General features: G+C 39.6%; 2 protein-coding genes across 4 annotated transcripts in view; both read left to right on the top strand.

The window, feature by feature from the left end:
- The window catches only part of psmd14 (proteasome 26S subunit, non-ATPase 14), a 124,297-nt gene extending 115,887 nt beyond the window's left edge, over nucleotides 1-8,410 (top strand). For both annotated transcript variants that reach the window (XM_041201278.1, XM_041201277.1), the window contains exon 11: nucleotides 7,974-8,410. In XM_041201278.1, coding sequence (XP_041057212.1) covers nucleotides 7,974-8,072 — 99 coding nt within the window. In that variant the 3' untranslated portion in view covers nucleotides 8,073-8,410. The remainder of the gene's footprint in view (nucleotides 1-7,973) is intronic.
- A 3,907-nt stretch (nucleotides 8,411-12,317) lies between these two features.
- tbr1b (T-box brain transcription factor 1b) lies at nucleotides 12,318-17,400 on the top strand. Of its 2 annotated transcripts, XM_041200513.1 has the most exons (7): nucleotides 12,318-12,997; nucleotides 13,546-13,700; nucleotides 13,939-14,060; nucleotides 14,333-14,491; nucleotides 14,968-15,029; nucleotides 15,671-16,163; nucleotides 16,200-17,400. In XM_041200513.1, the coding sequence occupies exons 1-7, from the start codon at nucleotides 12,318-12,320 to the stop codon at nucleotides 16,566-16,568; spliced, it is 2,040 nt and encodes a 679-aa protein (XP_041056447.1). In that variant the 3' UTR covers nucleotides 16,569-17,400. The 2 variants fall into 2 exon arrangements, with proteins under 2 accessions (XP_041056447.1, XP_041056446.1); XM_041200512.1 differs by having other exon boundaries at nucleotides 15,671-17,400.
- Nucleotides 17,401-20,317: the final 2,917 nt, after the last annotated feature.

The raw sequence follows: 20,317 nt of genomic DNA, 5'->3' as shown, positions 1-20,317 counted from the left end.
TTCAAATCTTGAACAGTTTGGCTCAATGAAGACTTTAATTGTGTGTTTTCAAAGGTACATCGTCTTCTAATTCAGCTTTGATACGAACATTTTCCAATCTTATTTCTGTCTTTTCCTTCTCCGCCCACAGCAGAGCTTTGTCCTTGTTCTTCATTTTGGTTTCATTGTTAGCCAGGTCTGCCCCAGTGAAGTCTTAATTTGTTTCAGTTCTGTAATCATGCTACTTGTGGCTTCATTATCTGCTTACAGCTTGGAATGCTCTGCAACTTGCCCTTCAATCCTAGTCAGGTGGCTCAGAACTGCCACCTGCTGTTGCAATTCAAGTAATGTTGGTATTTTCAAAAAGATTTATTTTTAAGACTTCCGGCTGGTTCTCTGCCTGTTTGCCGCCATCGTGTGGTTTGCTTGGGAATTGTCTATTTCCCTTTTGTAGCTTTACTGGGGGTTTTCTATGCCTCTTTTTAAGCCCTGCATGTTACACAACTTGAAGATTAAAATATTTGTCAAAGACTTTTAATATTTCACCAAAGCTGGTTGAGGGTTCATCAGTGCATTACATTAGGATTACTTTAACCACAAATTCACCAAACAAGTAGAAAAATGTATTAATCTGGATTTTCTCTGATTTCCCACTTAGACCTGATGTACTCCAGTAACTTTTCAAGGCACCTATTTCATGTCTAGTTTGGCCCTTGGATCAGTCCAAATTGGTCTGGTAATGTTGATTTGTTTGCCATGGTCGCTTTTAAGTTCGGGTGAGTACAGCTTTAAATGCTGTGCAGGTTTTAAAAATGGCGCCACAGTAACCATTTTTTTCCCCAAAGTGCCTTTCCCCGCTTGTCACGCTTTGGCGACGGCACTGGCGGCCCTGACCTCTTTGTCTTTTGCTTCGTGCAGCGATTTGTTAACTATTCTGGTCCTTCCCTGCGATGTCAGAGGAGTCCTGGCTTTGGCTGAAGTTTTTAAACTTTCCAATTCATTTTTGGTTTTTTTCCCTTCTTACAGCAAGCTCAGCCGTCACATTGTATGGCGTAGTTCTGAACCCTGGCTGGCTACTGTGCTTTCGGAAACGGGCTGCTCTGACTTTTTTTGCAGCATTGAAGTTTTTTTAAACCAGTTCTGGCTTAGGACTGAATTTTCTTTGCTCAACTCTGTTAAGTCCTTTGACTCTGTGGGCATTCACAGTGGATATCCACGATATCTTTTGGAGTCCTCAGCTGTACAGTGGAGTTTTTTCTTCTGCCTTTCTACTTCCAGTTCTACAGTGAAGCTTCTTTCAGGTGATCTCCCTCTGTGTCTTCACTTCAAGCACTTTCATTCAGGTCAGAATGCTGCTCCTTTAATTTTCCAGCTTTTGAATTTCTGCTCCAGCTTCTGAGGTTCTGGTTTTCCCATTAGCTGTCAACATGTTGTATGTTCAGCTCAGTAAGTCTTGAGGTTCTGAGCCTTGTATGGTTTAACATTAAGTATTTATTGATAACACATAACTATGTACATAGCTTGGGCTATATCCTGTATATATGAGCTAACTCCATGTTTGTTTCTACAGAGGTCTCTCCAGGCCACAACTGACTCTAGCATTAGGTCATGTGTCTCTTTATATCACACTGTTGGCGATACTGTTTCCCAGTCCCATATTAACCCTTGCTATGCCATATATCCTTATACAACAGTGAGCTGCCTCCTTGAACCACTGTAGTCCATGTGATGTAGGCACACCCACAGCACTGTTAGGAAGGGAGCTCCCAATCCAACAACAGTGAAGGCCCGCAATATGGTTGTAAGTCAGGATGGTGTGTGACTTGGAGGGGAACTTACAGGTGGTGGTCCCATGTGTCTGCTGCCCATGCCCTTGTAGGTGGTAGCAGGTCGTGGGTTTGGAAAGTGCTGTTGAAGGAGGCTTAGTGAGCTGCATGTTGTGTATCGTACACACTACTGTCCATTTGTACCAGTGGTAAAGGGAGTGAATGTTTAAGTTGGCAGGTGAGATTTTCTTCTAGAAGGTGCTGAGCTTCCTGTGTCTTTCCTAAAGTTTGTATAGCGCTCTTCGTTGTTTTCCCCACGCCTGCTTTTTTGTTGCCCTTTATCTGCACAATCAGTTATTTCTTTAAAAAGAATACTCAATTTTCTAAACACAATTTGCCTAAAAGAAGAATCATGTTGGCTGTTCTCAATTATCCTAAAATCTCTAAATGCTCACTAGTTTGATTTATGGAGTCTGTAAGTTAGCCTACAATTGATGTTAGACTAACAGGTTCATAGTTATTCATTTTATATTACATACATTGGTATCAGAATGGCATGAATCTAAGGAGGACTGAAAAAATTGGATATCATACTAATCTAAATATATAAGAAAGGGATGAGAGCAAATTTCAGAGTACAAAAGATATAAAAATAACAAATGTTTGAGTAGAAGAGCTTGTAGGAAGCTCTACCTGATGAATTAAAGCAGGGGTAGCGAAGAATAAGAGCGTATTCAATTGCCTGTAGAGCAATGTAGAGACCAGCAACAAAACACGGAAATTGTAGGCAATAGTTAGAAGTGAAGAAATATATGTAATCTGAAACAAGGCTGCAGACTGTAATGGTTTGGCATTTAGATATTGCAGGCTAAAATATACTTAGAAATGATAGGAAAGGAAGAAATGATGATGGGATAGTTGTGTTCATCGGAAATAACATAGTGACAGTAGCAAGAAAAGATATAACTAACAAAGGGATAAAACAGAATCCATATGGATGGAGACAAATGATAAGGGATTGTTCAGTACTAAGGGTACACTGCAGACCATCAAATAGTGACAAGGAAGTGGAGGGGGAAATATGTAGTCTAAGATGAGATAATGATATACATTATTAAATCATGGGAGATTTCAACTATCCCCAATTAAACTGACAGGAAAAGGGAGTGAAAGGGGAGAAGAGGGTGGCATTTTTAATGTGCAAGACTCCTTTGACGGAATATGTAAGAAGACCAACAAGGGAGGAACCACATCTTAGACCTAGGAATGTGAACTGAAACAGAGCAGTTATGTGTGGGAGAACACCTAAGACATAGTGATTACTCTATATTAAGGTTCAAGATAATAATTGAGAGATATGTGTACACAGACTAAGGTAATAGATGAGGAAAAGACCAGCTGTGATGAAATGAGGATGTAGCTAAAGGAAGGAAGGAATCTAGAAAAATATTGACAGATAGAGGTAGGGTACCCATGGGCACTATTTAAAGGAAAGAGTAATTGATTTAAGGAGAAAAATATTGCACTAAAAAAATAACAAACTAGCCAAGGCTATGATGCTTTGTAAAAACTAGGAGGTGAGTATAAAATTGAATATAAAGGAAAAGGTACATCAACAGTAAACACAAGATAATAAAAGGAAATATGATGAGTTTAGGAAAGGTAAAAAGACCATTAGGAAGGCAAAACATGAATATATCAAGAATATAAAAATAAATAAAGTATTCCACAGACACAAGTTTTTTTTAAAAAAAAGAATTAAGGTAGGGATACAGACACTAAGGGACGAGCTGGATAATCGCATGGATAATACCGAAATTTGGAAGGAAAGCAAATGTATACTCTGCATCAGTTTTCACTGTAGAGGAAAAAGAAGTGACCACTATAGAAGTCAGGAGATATTACTGTAGTCAAGATAGATACAATTCTATGTGAGAACATAAGGACACTCCATATGTCTTGGGGGAACCACATGTGTAGGAAGTGTCTCCATTTGCTTGAGCCCAAGCTGAGGTTTTCTGAGCTTGAAGAAGCAACTGGAGTCACTAGAGAGCTTCATGGGGGGTGAATGTTTCTTGGATCATATGTTGCAGAAGGTGGCCACCCCACAGGCAGAGTGTGTTCAGGGTAGTCAATAGGTGGCTATCCGGAAGACTAGGAAAATGCAGGAAATGCTGGAGTCTTCTGATGTGTGCCACTCTGAAAACCAGTAGTTGCCAATGGAGACTGCTGGGAGTGACAATACCTTGAAGGAGTCCAGACCATGGTATCAATGGGCAAACATAGGCAGGGATGGCAAAGTGTAGTAATGCAATCGTAATAATAGATTCCATAGTTAGGCTGTCTATTTCCCCAAATTTTTTGTTCTTGCTCTTTGATGTCTTGTTTCATGTTGAGCTCCTCTGAGTTGTCATTGTTATCGATTCAGCTTTCTAGATTCCAGCACTTCTTTTTGGTTTTGACTTACAACACTGGTGAATGTTCACTAATTTTCCTTCCTGACTAACCTATTCTGCATGTGTGGTGACCATCTCATTGAATGTGCACCCCAGGAACACATCAGCTTCCATTGCATTGGTATTGTTAGCTGTTCCTAAGGCCCAGAAGCCTTGAGCTTGAGTACAGTTGGCACATATAATCAACCAGAACAGCAGAAATATCCAGGACCTCCCATATCATGCAATCACCACAACACAAGGTTCAAATGTTTCTTTTCTTCCCCACCTAACCAACTCAAATATCATACATTCACCTCTGAAATATAATTTTAGACCAGCTGTATCTCAAGGTAGTCTCCCTTTGAGGCTAAACCCTGGATTCCAATGCCTTTTTCACAGTCCATTAATCTGTCACTACTGAACTCAAATTGATACTGTGATAGTTTGCATAATTGCCCCAGGAAAATAACAACAAATCAAAATAACTGGGCACACTAACCCACAGGTAAGGTACCAAATTAATAAGTTTAAACAGTCCTTAGTATTGAACTTAGTATTGAATAAAATTAAGTGAATTAAAATCAAAATACAAAAAGGAAATTCAGTACCTATGGTCCTGTCACTCCATCTGTCATCTTGTCTATCTTCGTTGTGGTCAATACTCAGTGAGCAGAAACCCACAACAAAATGTTTAAGTACTTATACTGAAAAATATTTTGTAGGAGGGAAAAATAATTATCCAGAACATTAATAGCTGGCACCCTTTGGTGAATTCTAAACCAGTGGTTCTCGAACTTTTTTGGTTGACGGATCTTCTTTCAAATGGATTAGTAATCATGGACCTCTACTCTATCTAAGTTATAATATAAACTCCTTGTACATTTACATTTCTGAATGTAAAGTTCATTTGTGTCCTGTTAAAGGAACTTGAATTAAATTTTGCCGGATGTGAAAACTTTTATGTTAACTTCAACTGAAAGGTTATTCTACAGTTTCAGCAGCATGCCTGTTGAATTCTTCACATGACACCTCCCTGCTCTCCCTGGAATGGGACTAGGCTTGGTGGCTCCTATTGGGAAAGACAGGAACCAAAGCCATGACTCCTTGGATGATGAGGGAGAGTGAGAATATGATAAAACAATAAGAGGGTGTATGATATATGTCAAATGAATTCTTCAAGCAAGAACCGGGCCAAATACAGTAGGTTGAGAGAAGTGAAGAGGAAAATAAGACTGACAAAGAGACAATATGAGGAGAATCCAGTGGCAATTAATCTAAAATATAACCCAGGAATATTTATCTGGCATATAAATGGTAAGCAATAGTAAGAGGCAGGGTGGGGCCTATTGGGAACAAAGAAGTTGGCATATGCCAGTGCGGGGCAAGGCTAGAATATTTCCTGTTGGCGTTTACTAGGGAAGAGAATGCAAACAAATTTTCGGTAGAAGCAAAGATGGTTGAGGAAATGGCTGGGATGAAAATTGATTAATGCCCCGGATATTGGAAAGGAGTAAAATTTCAGCAGTTGTCAATGATACAAACCTGGAGGTGTGGCAGTAAGGATGATACCAATCAACTGCAACAGGATGTAGAAAGGCTATATCAGAATGGACAAACAAGTGGTAGGTGGAATTTAATAAAGAAGTGGAAGGTGATGCATTTTAGCAGAAGGGATAAAGAGAGGCAATATAAGCTTTGGCACAATCCTGAAGATTGTACAGGGATAGAGTACATACATCTTTGAAGGTAGCAAGACATATTGAGTGAGTAGTTAGTCAAGAATGTGGGATCTTGGGCTTCATTAATAGAGACATTGAGTGCAAAAACAGGCAAGTTATGCTGAACCTTTATAAAATTCTGGTTAGACCACAACTAATGTGTTGATTGCATCCAGTCCTGGTCACCACTCTTTAGGAAGGATGTGAAGATCTTTGAGATGGTGCAGAGGAGTTTTACAGAATGGTTCCAGGGTTAAGGAATTTAGCTACATGGTTTAGTTGGAGAAGCTGGGATTGTTCTCATTTGTAGTAAAGGAGATTTGATAGAACTGTACAAGGTGATGACAGGATTAGCTAAGATACACAAAGATAAGTTCCCATTAGCTGATGGTACAAGGACCAGGGGGCATAGATTTAAAGTTTTGGGCAAGAGATGCAGTAGGGATGTGAGGGAGAACGTTTTTACACCGATTGTTAACGACACTGCCTACAAGGGTGGTGGAAGCGGAGACGACCAATGATTTCAAAGGAAACTGGATAAGCCATTGTGGGAAATAAACTTGCAGGATTACAGGAATAGAGCAAGGGATGGGACTGCCTGGAATGCTCCACTCTAAGGGCCCTATGGCTCCTCCTGTCTTGTAATGCCTCTGTCTCATGTTTGGAAGGAAGATAGCAGTCTGTGGAAACTTCAACGCACAATGGAGGAGATTAGACTCACTGACATCAACTTCAAAATTTTTGCATGATTCTGTGCATGTTTGAACTTTGTTGGTTTCAGTGGAGTAATAATGGTGAATTCTGGTAGTTTCACCATCATCCAAGCCAAATAATTTAGGATGTGTTTTTAAAGAAGGTAAGAGGAAAAGACTTGCATTTATATAGCATCTTTCATGACCAAGATGTCCAAAAGAACTTTGACTGTTATGAAGTACCTTTGAAATGTAGTTGTTGTGGTAATCCAAGAAACATAGCTGCCAATTTGCTTACAGCAAGGTACCAATAATAACAATGAGATAAAAGTCAGTTTTTTTTCAACAAATGTTAGTTGAGGGATATTCACTGGAGAGAACTGCACCACTGTCGTCTTTATATTGTGTTATGGCATGTTTTACCTCCACTTGAGGGCAGATGAGGCCTTGGTTTAGCATCTTGTCAGAAAGATGGCACTTCTGAAAGCTGAATCCTGCATCAACCTAGATTGTGCACAAATCTTTGGAGTGAGATGAACCCATAGCTGCCTTCCTGAAGTGGCAGTGCTACCACCGAGCCAAAACTGGCACCCAAGATAGAGTGGTGAGAACATGGAACTCGCTGCCACATGGAAGAGATTGAAGCAGATAAATTATTTAAGATAAGGCTTGGTGCGTACATGAGGGGGAAGATAATAAAGCAGTGATGGGCAACCTAGACTAGTGAAGTGGGCTGCATGAGTGGCCCTCCTCCTTCAACTCATTGGGCCGCAAGATTGAAATCGGGCATGTGCAGTAACCATGACCCTACGAATAAGAATTTTGCGGGGTGTGCTGATTGAATCGTAGCAGCACTTTGGACATGAGGGAGCACATGGCTCTCGCAATCAATGTTGCGTGCAATCAGCACGCACCTCACCTCATGAGCCCTTGCTTTGCGTGTGTATCACTTTCGTAATACCGGTAGGAAAAAAACTACGTGGACCGAAACCAGCAGTATTTGGCAACCCTGCATGTGGACAATGGTCAACAAAATGTCTCACAGGCCACAGTCAGAACCCTGATGAGCAGCATGTGGCCCATGGGCCACAGGTTGCCCACCACTGGAACAGAGGAATATGGGGCAGGCAGAAAGAGGTAGTTGGAGTGGAGGAGACTCTGATGGAGTATGAACACTGGCATAGATCACTTGGGATGAATGGCTGGTTTCTGTACGGAAAAATGTAGATGTTATATGCCTGTTCTAGATGCCATTTTCAAGTACCTAAAATGTAAACATTATGCAAAAGGTGAGAATCTAGATAAATGATATTTTCAGGAAATGATTGCCTTGCTTGAGAAATGACCTATTCGTTAACTTCTATCCTGATTGTTTCATAGGATCCAAAACGCCATTTGGAGGAGCATGTGGATGTTGTGATGACTTCAAATATAGTGCAGTGCCTAGCAGCCATGTTGGATACAGTTGTATTTAAATAGTGAAGTGTAATACTATAAAGTACCAATGCATCACTATATTTTTTTTTGGATTGTATAGTTTAAATTGGATGTCTTGTAACGCTGAGGCTGCTAAAGGCATTACTTATAAAAAGCATAGACATTCAGCACCATTACAACATGAGCTGTGAGCAACGGTGCAGCACCTGTTATTCTTTTGAATCAGTTGTTAAGATGATTCTAAACCTATTTCTTATTTTTCTTTTTTGTAAAAAAAAATGAAGTTTAACCTTCGTGTCCAAGTTTAATTTTGGTATTTTATTAATGTAATTTTCCTTTGGTAGATCTCAAACTATCAATAAAATTAAGTTAGACCTGTATTTGTACTGTAACTTCAATGCCACGAAAATCAGACTTATGCTATCTAAAACGGATTCCGTCATTTTTGATGACTTCAAAATGAAGTGCTGCAGGATTTTTAAAGCGCCAAACCTCAACTAGGCACACAAAAGGAGTTATACATTTCCCTGATCCTTCCTTGTTTATTGAGAGCTGTTCAGCGCTGCAGAGGTAGCACATGTCTAACACCTCTAGGGTCGTAGCTGTGAATATGGCAGATGCTAAGGTCAAACTAGAATCTCGTCTGTGAAGAATGACATTTCTCAACCAACTGCTTGGCACAAAGAATGTTAAGGTACATTAACCCACTAATTCATGAAAAAGAGGCGCACAAGATTTTTTTGGGGGGTGGGGTGGGGAATGTTATCTGTTGTGATTAACCTTGATACAATCCAGCCATAACTTGCTACGATTGGCAGCTTTGAACTATGATACTGCGATCATTGGAGATAATCATTTTTAAAATTGGCTGTATCACTTATCTGTAAAAGCTTAATAGATTTATATTTTCAGGGGAAAAATCTAAAGAAACACTTTAAAAAAAAATTATCTTTGAGTTACAAGTCTCTCACTCTTGGTACGGGTTACATTCCTGCATGATCTAAACATTTAATTATTCCAATATTAAACTTACTATTTCCGCCTGAAACAAGGAACACAGCGAACTGTAATTTTAAAAATGCAACTCCAGAAAGACTAGATAATTTATAATATTGCTAGATTTCGTCACATTAGCCACAATATTATCAAAGTTTTTTTTTGGAGTAAAAGCCACAATTCGGAGGAAAACGACAACTTCAGTGGGGATGTGTTTTTTGTATTATATAATGATCCCTTCATGACGATGCTGGGTAACTCACCGGCGATTTCAACATTGAAAATCTATGTATTCTTGCTGCTGAAATACGTTATAAGAAAATTGACTTTTAGCCTACTGTTTGAAAAATTGTTTTCAAAATGTTATAATATTCTAAATTACAGCCCGCTGTCTTAGAGGAGGGCGTTGTCTTGTTAACCACTTCAAAGTTTTTCAGTATCGTGAAAAAGAGTATTCAGTTTTTAATTCTCCTGCTGGTGCATTTTTCCAATACTACTAGACAGCTTAGCAGCAATTATGTTCCGAAAATTGGATGGAAACCTCAATGGCATAAATTTTCAAGCAGTATTATAGAGTTGTTGAAATATAAATTTACCATATATATGTTAGTTATGTTTAAATTGCTGGACATTTTGCAATTGGTTTTTATTACGACTATATAGCTATTCGTAATGTTTGTATATGTTTTGGTATTTAAAAGCAAAGGCCAATACCGAGTGAGATATTAGTGCAATAATACAAAAATCTAATTAGTAATATGAGCAAAGTAGACAAATTGCAGCAAATGCTACTTGTAGAAACTTCTCAAATTCATTTGAACCCATTTACTCTTCCTTCGGCTGGATGTACACTTAAACTGTTTTAAATCACTCGGGTCTAAGTTGGAATGTATTCGTTTGTACAATGTAAGCCAAAAACAAAACGACTGTTGACAAGAAATCACGTTCAATTATTCCTAGGAGTTGGTGATACATCAGAATACCGTATCCTTCACTTTTTATTTTAAAATGGTGAGTGGTAACTGATTGATTAAGTTTAGGGAACAACACATTTGCTGGGTGTCTGGGATGTAATGGCCCAGAAAAGTTACTTTTAAACTCAACCTTGACATGAATTTAATGCCACAGCAATTGAGAGCGATCCAAATCTCGAATATGGAACTTCGCGTGGTATTGATACAGGATCACCAGCATCGTTGATTGTACTTGGTTTCTAAATAAATTTCCTAAATACTGAATTCATTTTGTGTGACGACCTTTGATTTCTGTATCGTTTAGACACTATTCTTCAGTCTTTGTTAGCTGTTTTCCATCATCTTAGAAATAGGTTGGTACTTGCAGAGTTATTAATTTAACGATGCTAAGTGCTTGTAAATACTACATTTCCGCTCGAGTAAAAAAATAAAGCTTATCGTGGAGCTAGTGATCCCGGAATGCAATTGCAAGTACCATTTTAGTGGAGTAGTTTTTAGCGATAAAACCTGTCAGTGTCCACCATATCACGGGCTCTTTCACACAGAAAAATAATTGGTCCTTTTCAAGCTGTGCTGCGGAATATCACGGGGGAATTCTGTTATTCACGAGGAATAATTATTTTTTTAAAAGGTCATTTTCATTGACTGCAAAGCATCCCGACTCTTAGAAGTGCAGAAAACAATGCAGGTTGTCTATATTTTACTAAATATTATTGGTTCAATGTGAAATTGTTTAGCTGATTGCAATCACTTCATCACATAGAAAAGCTGATGCGCACCAACTAATCTTTGTACCTGTCTTAAATATGTTGCATGAATTCGGAAAAAAACACTTCTGAATAGGTAAGTTGGTACATATACTTAGTGTAGATTAGAAATCTCATACTAATGATACTTTGCAGAAAGGTTATGGATTTCGTAATGGTTGAGTTTATAAATTGAGCATAAATAAGATATCCTTAAAAAAGACTAAATCCCTCATATGCTTATTAAACTAATGATTTTCAAGGTATAATTAAATATGTTTTGTCAGTCGCTATTGATAACGTATCGCCATACGCGTGTACTATTGTGAATTACTTTAGAGACGTGTGCTCCAAACAGCCGTGAAAGCGTGGCGTTTATTAACAATGCAATCCTTAAGTAGCCTTGAGGATGTTTTAGGTATAACAAGTTTATTCCCAGTGCTTTTCCCAGGTCATTAGAAAGGAAATGAACTGAGCACACGTGTAAAATTTATTTAGTTCTTTACATTTAAACATTATTTTGTAACTTCACAGTTACTTAATATTTAAAAGATCAGAATGTTCTCTATTTGCTGAAAACCGTGATTCATTAATATTAGATTTTTACTGAAAATCTCTTAGGATTTGTTTTGCGCTATGGTGTTTGATATAACTTTTTGAAGTGAGAAGTTAAGAATAGATAAATGTTTTAGAAAACAGCATAATTGGCCTGTTGATGCTTTTCTTCGGTTATATTTTTGCGCTTCGCAAAAATGGGGATTTTTAAAAAAGCTTACAGAACCATCAAAAGATACCCAAAGTCTTCACTATGCTATGTGCATGTCTTAAATATTTCAACGATGACCTCCTGAAATACACATTAACTACTCTGATATGTACCATTGAAGTCATTCTGTAAATTATTGTCCGCAAAAACGAAAGCATCGTTTGAACATCAGATCACAAAAAGGGCATGTCCGTGATATTGTTGAATTGCGAGAACACCGCACTTCAAATAATGACTATTTTCTTATTTATAGTTGAATACTTTTTCCTGCAATTGAACTGTCTCACTTAACTAGTTTTTGCTTTATGATCTCCAAATATTCAGTATTTCGGCAATACAGATGTGTAAAAGCAAACTCTGAAACAATTTAATGGGCCCTTATTCTTTGCAGTTTAGCCCAATTGTACCCATAGATGCTTTCTGGCTGCAACACTGTCCAAAAACAGGGGGAGGGAAGGTTGCTTGTTAGTAACACGCAGACTGTCTTTCTAAAATGAGATCATCTTGCAATTTGCCATCATTGCCATTAGGACTCAGGTGATTATCCTAATTAATGTCTGTCTAATTAAATTACTGTCAGCAGTTAACCAATAGCAAGAGCTGTTTCATTAGTTGTGCAACCGGGAAGATCAAAAGTGAGTCCTTCCTTACTATTGCAAAGTGTCAATTGGCCAATCGCTTTTTTGGGGGGGGGAAACTAGTACAAGCCTTTGTGAGAGTGCTTAAAGAATTGCTTTCAAGCGGGTTGGGCTTTTGCATCTGCTGTTGAGGGTTTCTATAGGGTGAAGTGCTTACTTATTAAGCTATGCAGTTGGAGCACTGCTTATCTTCATCTATAATGCTCTCCAAGAAATTTTTAAATGTGAATAGCACTTATCCCAATAGTGAGCTAGCTTTACATGATCCCATCATCTCGGCCAGTGACAACCTCGAAAGAAGTTCACCTCTGAAAAAAATTACCAGGGGGATGACGAATCAATCAGAGGCAGACAATTTTCCTGACTCCAAGGACGCGTCGGGGGACGTCCAGAGAAGCAAGCTCTCTCCTGTTTTGGACGGGGTCTCTGAAATTCGTCATAATTTCGATGGATCAGCGGCAGACAGATATCTCCTGTCACAATCGAGCCAACCACAGCAACCGACTGCTGCTCCCAGTGCTATGTTTCCTTACACTGGCCAGCATGGACCAACACATCCCGCTTTTTCTATTAGCAGTCCGAGCAGGTATATGGCTCACCATCCTGTGATCACAAATGGAGCCTACAATAGCATTTTGTCCAATTCTTCTCCTCAAGGTTATCCGGCCACTGGTTACCCATACCCTCAACAGTATGGACACAGCTATCAGGGAGGACCTTTCTATCAATTTTCTTCCGGTCAGCCAGGACTGGTTCCCGGCAAAGCCCAGGTGTACTTGTGTAATAGGCCGCTGTGGCTTAAATTCCATAGGCATCAAACTGAAATGATCATCACTAAGCAAGGCAGGTAAGTGGACTTCTTTCTTTCTCAACGCCACGTAATTTCACCATTCTAGATAAGACTGAAGAGCGAACGTTTATTAACTGCAAAATGGCAAACATTAAATCAAAAGATTATTTAAGAGACACAGCACAATGTCTGTTTCTTTGGGATGGTACGAAACCGGATTTGCCTTGTCTACCAGTCTCTAGAGACCGGATATCTTTGATTACAGTAAGAATTTGTGACGATTTGTGTTGTGTACAAATTACCTGCTTGTAGTCTAAAGAGAATGTCCCCAGTTGCTAAGACTTTTCAAATTTATTCTAGTTCAAGGCGTTAAATGTACCTATTCATAAATTGCATTATTTAACAGGGAAATTCGAAGAAACATTAAAACAAGGGTTTTATTCTGGCATCTCACTATTACTTAACAGATAACATTTTAAGAAACTGGATTAAACAGGAAAATGCAATGTTGATTGATGATATATATCCTGACAAGCCTAAACACACCCCTATTTTAATATACATCTGATTTATTTCTTTTGAGTAAATGTCGCTCTTTGTTTCAGGCGGATGTTTCCATTTTTGAGTTTTAACATCTCTGGTCTGGATCCGACTGCACATTACAACATCTTTGTTGACATTATTCTGGCCGATCCCAATCACTGGCGATTCCAGGGAGGGAAATGGGTTCCTTGTGGAAAAGCGGATACCAATGTACAAGGCAAGTTGTTCAGCAATCTGTCCTCCTTTAGATCAGCGATTGGGACTATTGTTGAATCTCGATCATTTGGTAATCGCTTCCCAGAGTTGTCCTGTTTTCTTCAATTATATTTAAAATTGAACCTTCTGCGTTTTACGGCTTCACTTTTGCGATCTCGCGTTCCAGACTAGAGGATACATTATACATTCTATTACTGGATTAACTGGATATTGGTTGTATTTCTGGATGTCTTCTATAGGCAACAGGATCTATATGCACCCAGATTCGCCAAACACAGGTGCTCACTGGATGAGGCAAGAAATTTCCTTTGGAAAATTAAAACTAACCAATAACAAGGGCGCATCAAACAACAACGGTCAGGTAACTGGCTTATTTTGATGCAATTATGTTCCTTTTCCGTGCGTATTTTTCATGAACTCCGATGATAAACCAAGATTTTAAAGATTTGTCTAATATACTGAAATTGATTAACCGATGAATGTAGGGTCCTTGGCACACGTAGACACTAGTTTTGACGAGATGTTATATGACAGCTTAATAGCTAAAACATATGGAAAGTGAGTTTGATTATCTGCCTGTGAGTTTAAAAAGACAGAAAAGTAAAGCATTTCCATGTCGGTTTTTTTTGACAGATGGTGGTTTTACAGTCTCTACATAAGTATCAGCCCAGACTACATGTGGTGGAAGTGAATGAGGATGGAGCTGAGGATTCGAATCAGCCCGGCAGGGTTCAGACCTTCACCTTCCCAGAGACTCAGTTCATAGCAGTTACAGCTTATCAAAATACAGATGTAAGAAGTTAATTGGGAATGCAAAGCATATAATTTAATTGTTTAGTTCTTTGTCTCAATTATGTTGCAAAATTCCTAAATTTTTCACTGAATAGAACATTTAATGAAACCCTTTAATTAAAAAAGAGTAGAGCACAACTACATTTGATCACTGTGTAGTAAAAGATGACTCCTGGAAATTATTTTTTACCTTCCTGATTATTTTTCAAATACAAATACTATATGCATTGGCACAGTTTGTAACGGATGAGAATCCGACTCGACACCAAGATTTTACTAGAAGCATGACAGCCTCACTGCTGCACTGTATTGCATAAATATAACTTTCTTTTATAAAGGATACTTTTTCGTCGCGATTTACATTAATATTTTAAGAAGCTGTCTGCACATAGTTCGGTTGCTAAGAAACCAGAGAGAATAATGGCTTTAAACAAACATTTTGTGAAGTATTTCTCTATTGAAATTTTTTTTAACAGATCACACAGTTGAAAATTGATCATAATCCCTTTGCCAAAGGATTTAGAGATAACTATGATACGTAAGTTTGTGCTTCATTTTTTTAAACTTAAGAAATCTACGGAATGGCATTATGTTAACACCTACGTTTTAAATAATGATTTAAAAAATAGAGTTTCCAATTAGCTGTCAAGATGTATTAAATCTGGGCGCTTTTAACTGGTGATGCTTAAAATTGCAGCCGTTGCTTCTGTATAGTGATCACTTGTATAGCGATCACTTTTAAAAATAATCCTGTTTTGCATAGTTATGTCTGAGTTAAAGGCAGCTTACTTCTAATTTTACATTTATTACGTGGTGCCTTTGAAAATGTTGATGGCCAACACTATCGAGTATAGGAATGCACAAGTGTAACATGCATCTATTATAGCAAAGTATGCCACAAGGTGTCTTTCAGGTGACCAAGATACAAAGTGGGCACTGACTTGTGAATTTAAAAAAAACATGCTGCGGTGTTTGCATCGTGTTTTTGGTTGTGTGACTTTTAATTTTAAGCCTCGTGTATACTTCGCCTTGGTAAATCTGGTGTGAATCAGTAAATATTCCTTTCGCTGAAAATGACGGTGCTGGTTGGGAGTTAGGTTTTTGAGGCAACGCCTGCGGACTGCTTTCGCTTCTCACTCAGGTCTCCCTTCTCTCTCTCTCTCTCTCTCTGGCTTTTAGGATCTACACAGGCTGCGAGGTTGATCGGCTCACCCCGTCCCCGAGTGACTCCCCCCGGTCTCAGATCGTCCCGAGCAGCCGCTACGCCGTCACCCAGTCCTTCCTGCAGGAGCAGTTTGTTAATAACTACGCCAAGGCGCGGTTTCACCATGGTGGCCCCGGGGGTGGAGGAGGAGGAGGCGGCAGCGGTGGCAGTGAGCGGAGTGTCCCCCACAGCAATGGGCTGCTGTCCCCGCAGCAAGCCGAGGAACCGGCCGCCCCGTCCCCGCAGCGTTGGTTCGTCACCCCGCTGCAGCAGCCGGCCAACAACCGCCTCGACTTCTCAGCCTACGACACCGACTTCGCCGGTAACGCCATCCTGTCGTACGGGGTGGGGGTGAAGGCCCTGCCGCTGCAGGCCGGCACCCGGCCCCTCGGCTACTACCCCGACCCGTCCGGCTGGGGGGCCCGCAGTCCGCAGTACTCGTGCAAATCGAGCGCGGTGCTGCCCTGGGCCCGCGGGGCCTCCACTAACTCGTACCTGGAAGAGGCGGCCGCGGCGGCGGCGGCCGCGGCGGCCGCTGCCGAGGGTCTGGGCCCGGGCGGGGGCCCGGGTCCCGGCCCCGGCTCGGACCGCTCGCCCCTGGCGGCCGCCGCCGAGGACACGAAACCGAAGGAGCTGCCGGACTCGGCCTGGATCGAGGCCCCGTCTTCCATTAAGTCCATCGACTCCGGCGACTCGGGCATCTACGAACAGGCCAAGAGGAGGCGCATCTCGGCGGACGGGCCACCGCCTCCAGCCCCGGCCCCGGCCACCGAGAGCCCGTCTCCCCTCAAGAGTGAGGCGCTGACCCCGAGAGACTGCGAGAAAAACTGCGCTAAGGAGATGGCTTTTTACGGCTTCTACTCGCACACCTAAAGCCTCCCCGCGGGCAAGCAACACCCGCCGCCTGGCTTTTAAACTGATCGCCTCCCTCGTCGGAAATGCCAAAAGCCAAACCTGCTGGTGCCAACATCGAGTTTAATTTGCTGCACAAAGATGCCCATTTTCTCTCCTGGTTGTGGTGGTGATGATGCTGATGCCTGTAACCTTTGGTAATCCCGGGCTCGGATGCACAGGCGGTGTTTTGTTAAAACCCTGTCAGTGTTTTCATGTGATAAATAACTATAAAACTGTGAAGTTTAAAAGCCGTGCGTTCACCTGTACAAACATATATATCTTTCTCTCTCTTTCCACCTCCTCCCACCCTCCCCCTCCCCGCGCCTTTCGTGTATTTCAATTGAAATTTGGGTATGTAAATCGTGTCTGTACAGGAAACTTTTATTCAATTCCTATTTGGCCAACTTTTATGGTTGGAAGTAAGCCAATTCTATCTAATCACATGTACAGATTATTTTAAACGGTAGATCAGTGGCATTTTGCGTTATTTACCTTCGGATGGCTCGAATTATAGAGTAAGATTTTAATGCATTCTTTTTGTAGAAACGTAGAATTTTAGAGATTAATTCCTGAAGTTGCTGCCAAGTTGTTTAAATGACAGAGTTCCTCTCAGAAAAAGTATATTATGGTCTGTTTGCAATAGGGGCTGGGGGAGGGGGGACTATGACGCTTTTCAGGGTTGATATGTAAATTTTGTCTATTCTGTAAAGATATTATCGTGCTTGTATATGGGTATACTTTCATCCCGTTCCAGTCTGTGAAGTGAATGTCACAGATCCTGTTTGTTTTTTTTTGCCAGTTTGTATACATTAATGTGTAAAATGAAATAATAAAAAGTATGGAATCCTTGCCTAGCCTTGCAAATATTTTCGATCGTACAAAATACCATTGTTGCGGTGAGTTCTAATTTAGGGTAATATGTTTGCAGAATCCCCTACATTCCTATTATTAACTGTTTTGACTGTTATAAACCATGTTATTAAATGCAGTTGGGTAGTGAATTTCCAAAACTTACGAATGAAGATATATTCCTTTTAACTTATGATTTTCATAAATTCGAAAAAAAGGTACGCTGTAATATGTTTTAAAATTAGGGAATTCACGAAGATTATTTTTAAGCCCATGGGACTGAGTTACGTTTAGATCCCACATTCATCTAACTTGGCACAAATATTGTACCAGTTTGTTATGCTCCTGTTCGTAGTTAGTTTAAGGTGTAAGTATGCACATTTGAAAGGCTAATTGCGCTTTTTGGTAACGAACTTTTAATGCTTCTATGCTTTTTGAGACTATATGCGACGATTTACTAGTTGTTTGTTCGTCAGATCTATTCATTGCCTTGAACTTCGTAATTATGTTACTTCCAGGAGCCGAGCCCAGCCCAGCCCAGCCCAGCTCAAATGCCATTTAACATTAATTCCTGTAATTAAGTATTACACAAATCATTATTCATTTAAATTCCTCCACTTTCAATGTTTCCCACGGCCATTTTGATCCGTCTGAGGACTGCGGTAAACTTTGTGTTCAACATTTAAATTAATTGGCATTTGTCTTAAGCATGAATGAAAATCTTTCCTTGTTTTTCTTCCGATTTCGATTCTGCTCATTCTTAGCATCCTCCATTAGATAACTAATCTGAAATCCATTAGGAACGAAATATATTTGTACAGATAAATGTAACACTTTACTCTGCACAACAATTGAACATGAATTTTAAAATGGTCAAATGAATCAAATGTTTTTCTAGGAATCTGTTAGAAAATAAATCTGATTTCTGCAGCAGAGTTTTAAGTATTTTACAATACAATCTATTAATTTTTATTCCACGTATAATAATATTTCCGGCCACGGGCATGCGGAGCTTTAACTATAAGTATGACATTCAACAGAATATAGTAATTCCGCTTTTAAATGACGTCACGACATGGTTGTGTAGAGGTAAATCAAAAATAGATACCATTCGTGCTTTGAAGATTTCAGCTTTCTGGCCCCAAGCATTTTTTCGCTATGATATTCCAAGTAAAATACTGCATAAAATTAAACCCATGCGGGCTTATTTCGATTTAATCGGTATTTTGCTTTAAGTCTGGGTGAGAAATATTACCACTTGAGTACCCTCAAAACGGTAGCTTGAAATAATTAATTTGTATTTGCACTGGTTGTGTCACGATGCCCCTTATTACTTATAAACTGTACACTGTTTAGCTTTGGTACCTTCTAATGATTAACTTCACGTGGTACCTTTAAAAACTTTGATTTGCTGAAGCTTAAAAAGCAACTGAAAAGATGTTTAATCCCTTCTGATAACTCAGGATGCTCGACCAGAAGCAGTCATTGATTTATGAATTGCAGCAACTTAGAATAACTTTTCCCCTCGTCCCTCCTCCCGAAACACAAACAAAAATGTATGAATATAACAAGAACGAAACACGGATACCACAACTAAATGGGTAAATCACTAACGGGTGCTGTGATTTATTAAAATCCTTCCTACAAGTCTAGAGGATGTTCGATACGACAATCCTTACAAATATGACGTACTTATAATATGACAATAAATACTTAACTACTTTTTCACAAGTTATGTTGGTGCTGAATTACATTTTTTAGCAAATAAGTCTTTCACGGCTCTAATCTGTCATATGGCATTCTACACCTGGAATTAGCAGGGCTGCTGCTCGGTAACAAACATGAATTGCGAATTTTAAACTTTAGCTAATGAATGCACAGTTTTCTGAGAAGTGCATTGATTGACATAAGTATACATAATTCGTGTAGAGTAAATTAAATTTTTTTTCTAATCTCTCTTCGGATGCAATGCTTAAATGTTGAGAACACAACGACAAACTCGAAAAGCAAGACTGCTCACCAAGTGTTCAGGTTACTTTTCTGCAGCTGAAAAAAACAATAAGTGTATTCAGTCTTTGGTCATATTAAATGTTTATCGATGATGCAACCTTGTTGTCCAGCCGTTTCGTTTAATGGTTAATCATCATAACACCTGGGCTCCGTCAGTAAGCGAACAATACCGTCAAATCAGGCAGATGATCTTTAGTTGGAGAAACTTCACTCTCAAGTGCTGAAATGGTTCATTATAGATACCTAATACAAATCCATCTGGAAAAATAATGATCCACACATCTGGAAAAAGTTGTAGGATTGCCCAAGAAAGGGAAATGTTGACGGATTTGGTTAATTTCGTCACACCAAAAGCAGGGTTGGTCTTTTGGAGATCTGATTTACTGTGCTAGATCCGGCATGTTGTTTACTGCTGGATAACTTCTTTAGGAAGTGGCACCTACTATAAGCCCAAACAAGGTCAGGTAGTGACATTCCACATCTTATGTCTTGTAATATATATGCTGCCGAAAGCGAGGAATTTCAATAACTCGCAACATCTTTTTCAGGATATTTGTAAAAAGATTGGGCCAATCAGCTAAGGTCTCTGATTTCTACATTTAGTTTAGTATTGTATCCTGACATCCATCTTTCGGTCGTTCGCAAGTAGGATAGTGCATTCGACGCTAAATCAGGCAGTAAACTCGATTATATTCATAGCTTGTTGTCTGAAGACAAAAGCCAGTTACCTCATTACGGGAATGAATTCCTTCGAACATTGAAACAAGGCCATTAGCTGCAAGTACCTTATTATTAGGTATATATTCTCGCTTTGAAATCATTTCCCACGATGAGGAGAGATTGGGCTACAAACAGAGACAACGAAGCAA

This window comes from Carcharodon carcharias, chromosome 12 (assembly GCF_017639515.1).
Source record: "Carcharodon carcharias isolate sCarCar2 chromosome 12, sCarCar2.pri, whole genome shotgun sequence".
NCBI classification, from domain to species: Eukaryota; Metazoa; Chordata; class Chondrichthyes; order Lamniformes; family Lamnidae; genus Carcharodon; species Carcharodon carcharias.
Note: the sequence above shows the minus strand (reverse complement) of the source record. Positions and strands in the feature narration are given on the sequence as shown.

Excerpts from the sequence above, each read along its gene's own strand:
- tbr1b (XM_041200512.1), top strand. The coding sequence starts at position 12,318 with ATGCAGTTGGAGCACTGCTTATCTTCATCTATAATGCTCTCCAAGAAA. Across the intron at positions 14,061-14,332 it reads CATCAAACAACAACGGTCAG|ATGGTGGTTTTACAGTCTCT; the intron begins GTAACTGGCTTA and ends TTTTTTTGACAG. Across the intron at positions 14,492-14,967 it reads CAGCTTATCAAAATACAGAT|ATCACACAGTTGAAAATTGA; the intron begins GTAAGAAGTTAA and ends TTTTTTTAACAG.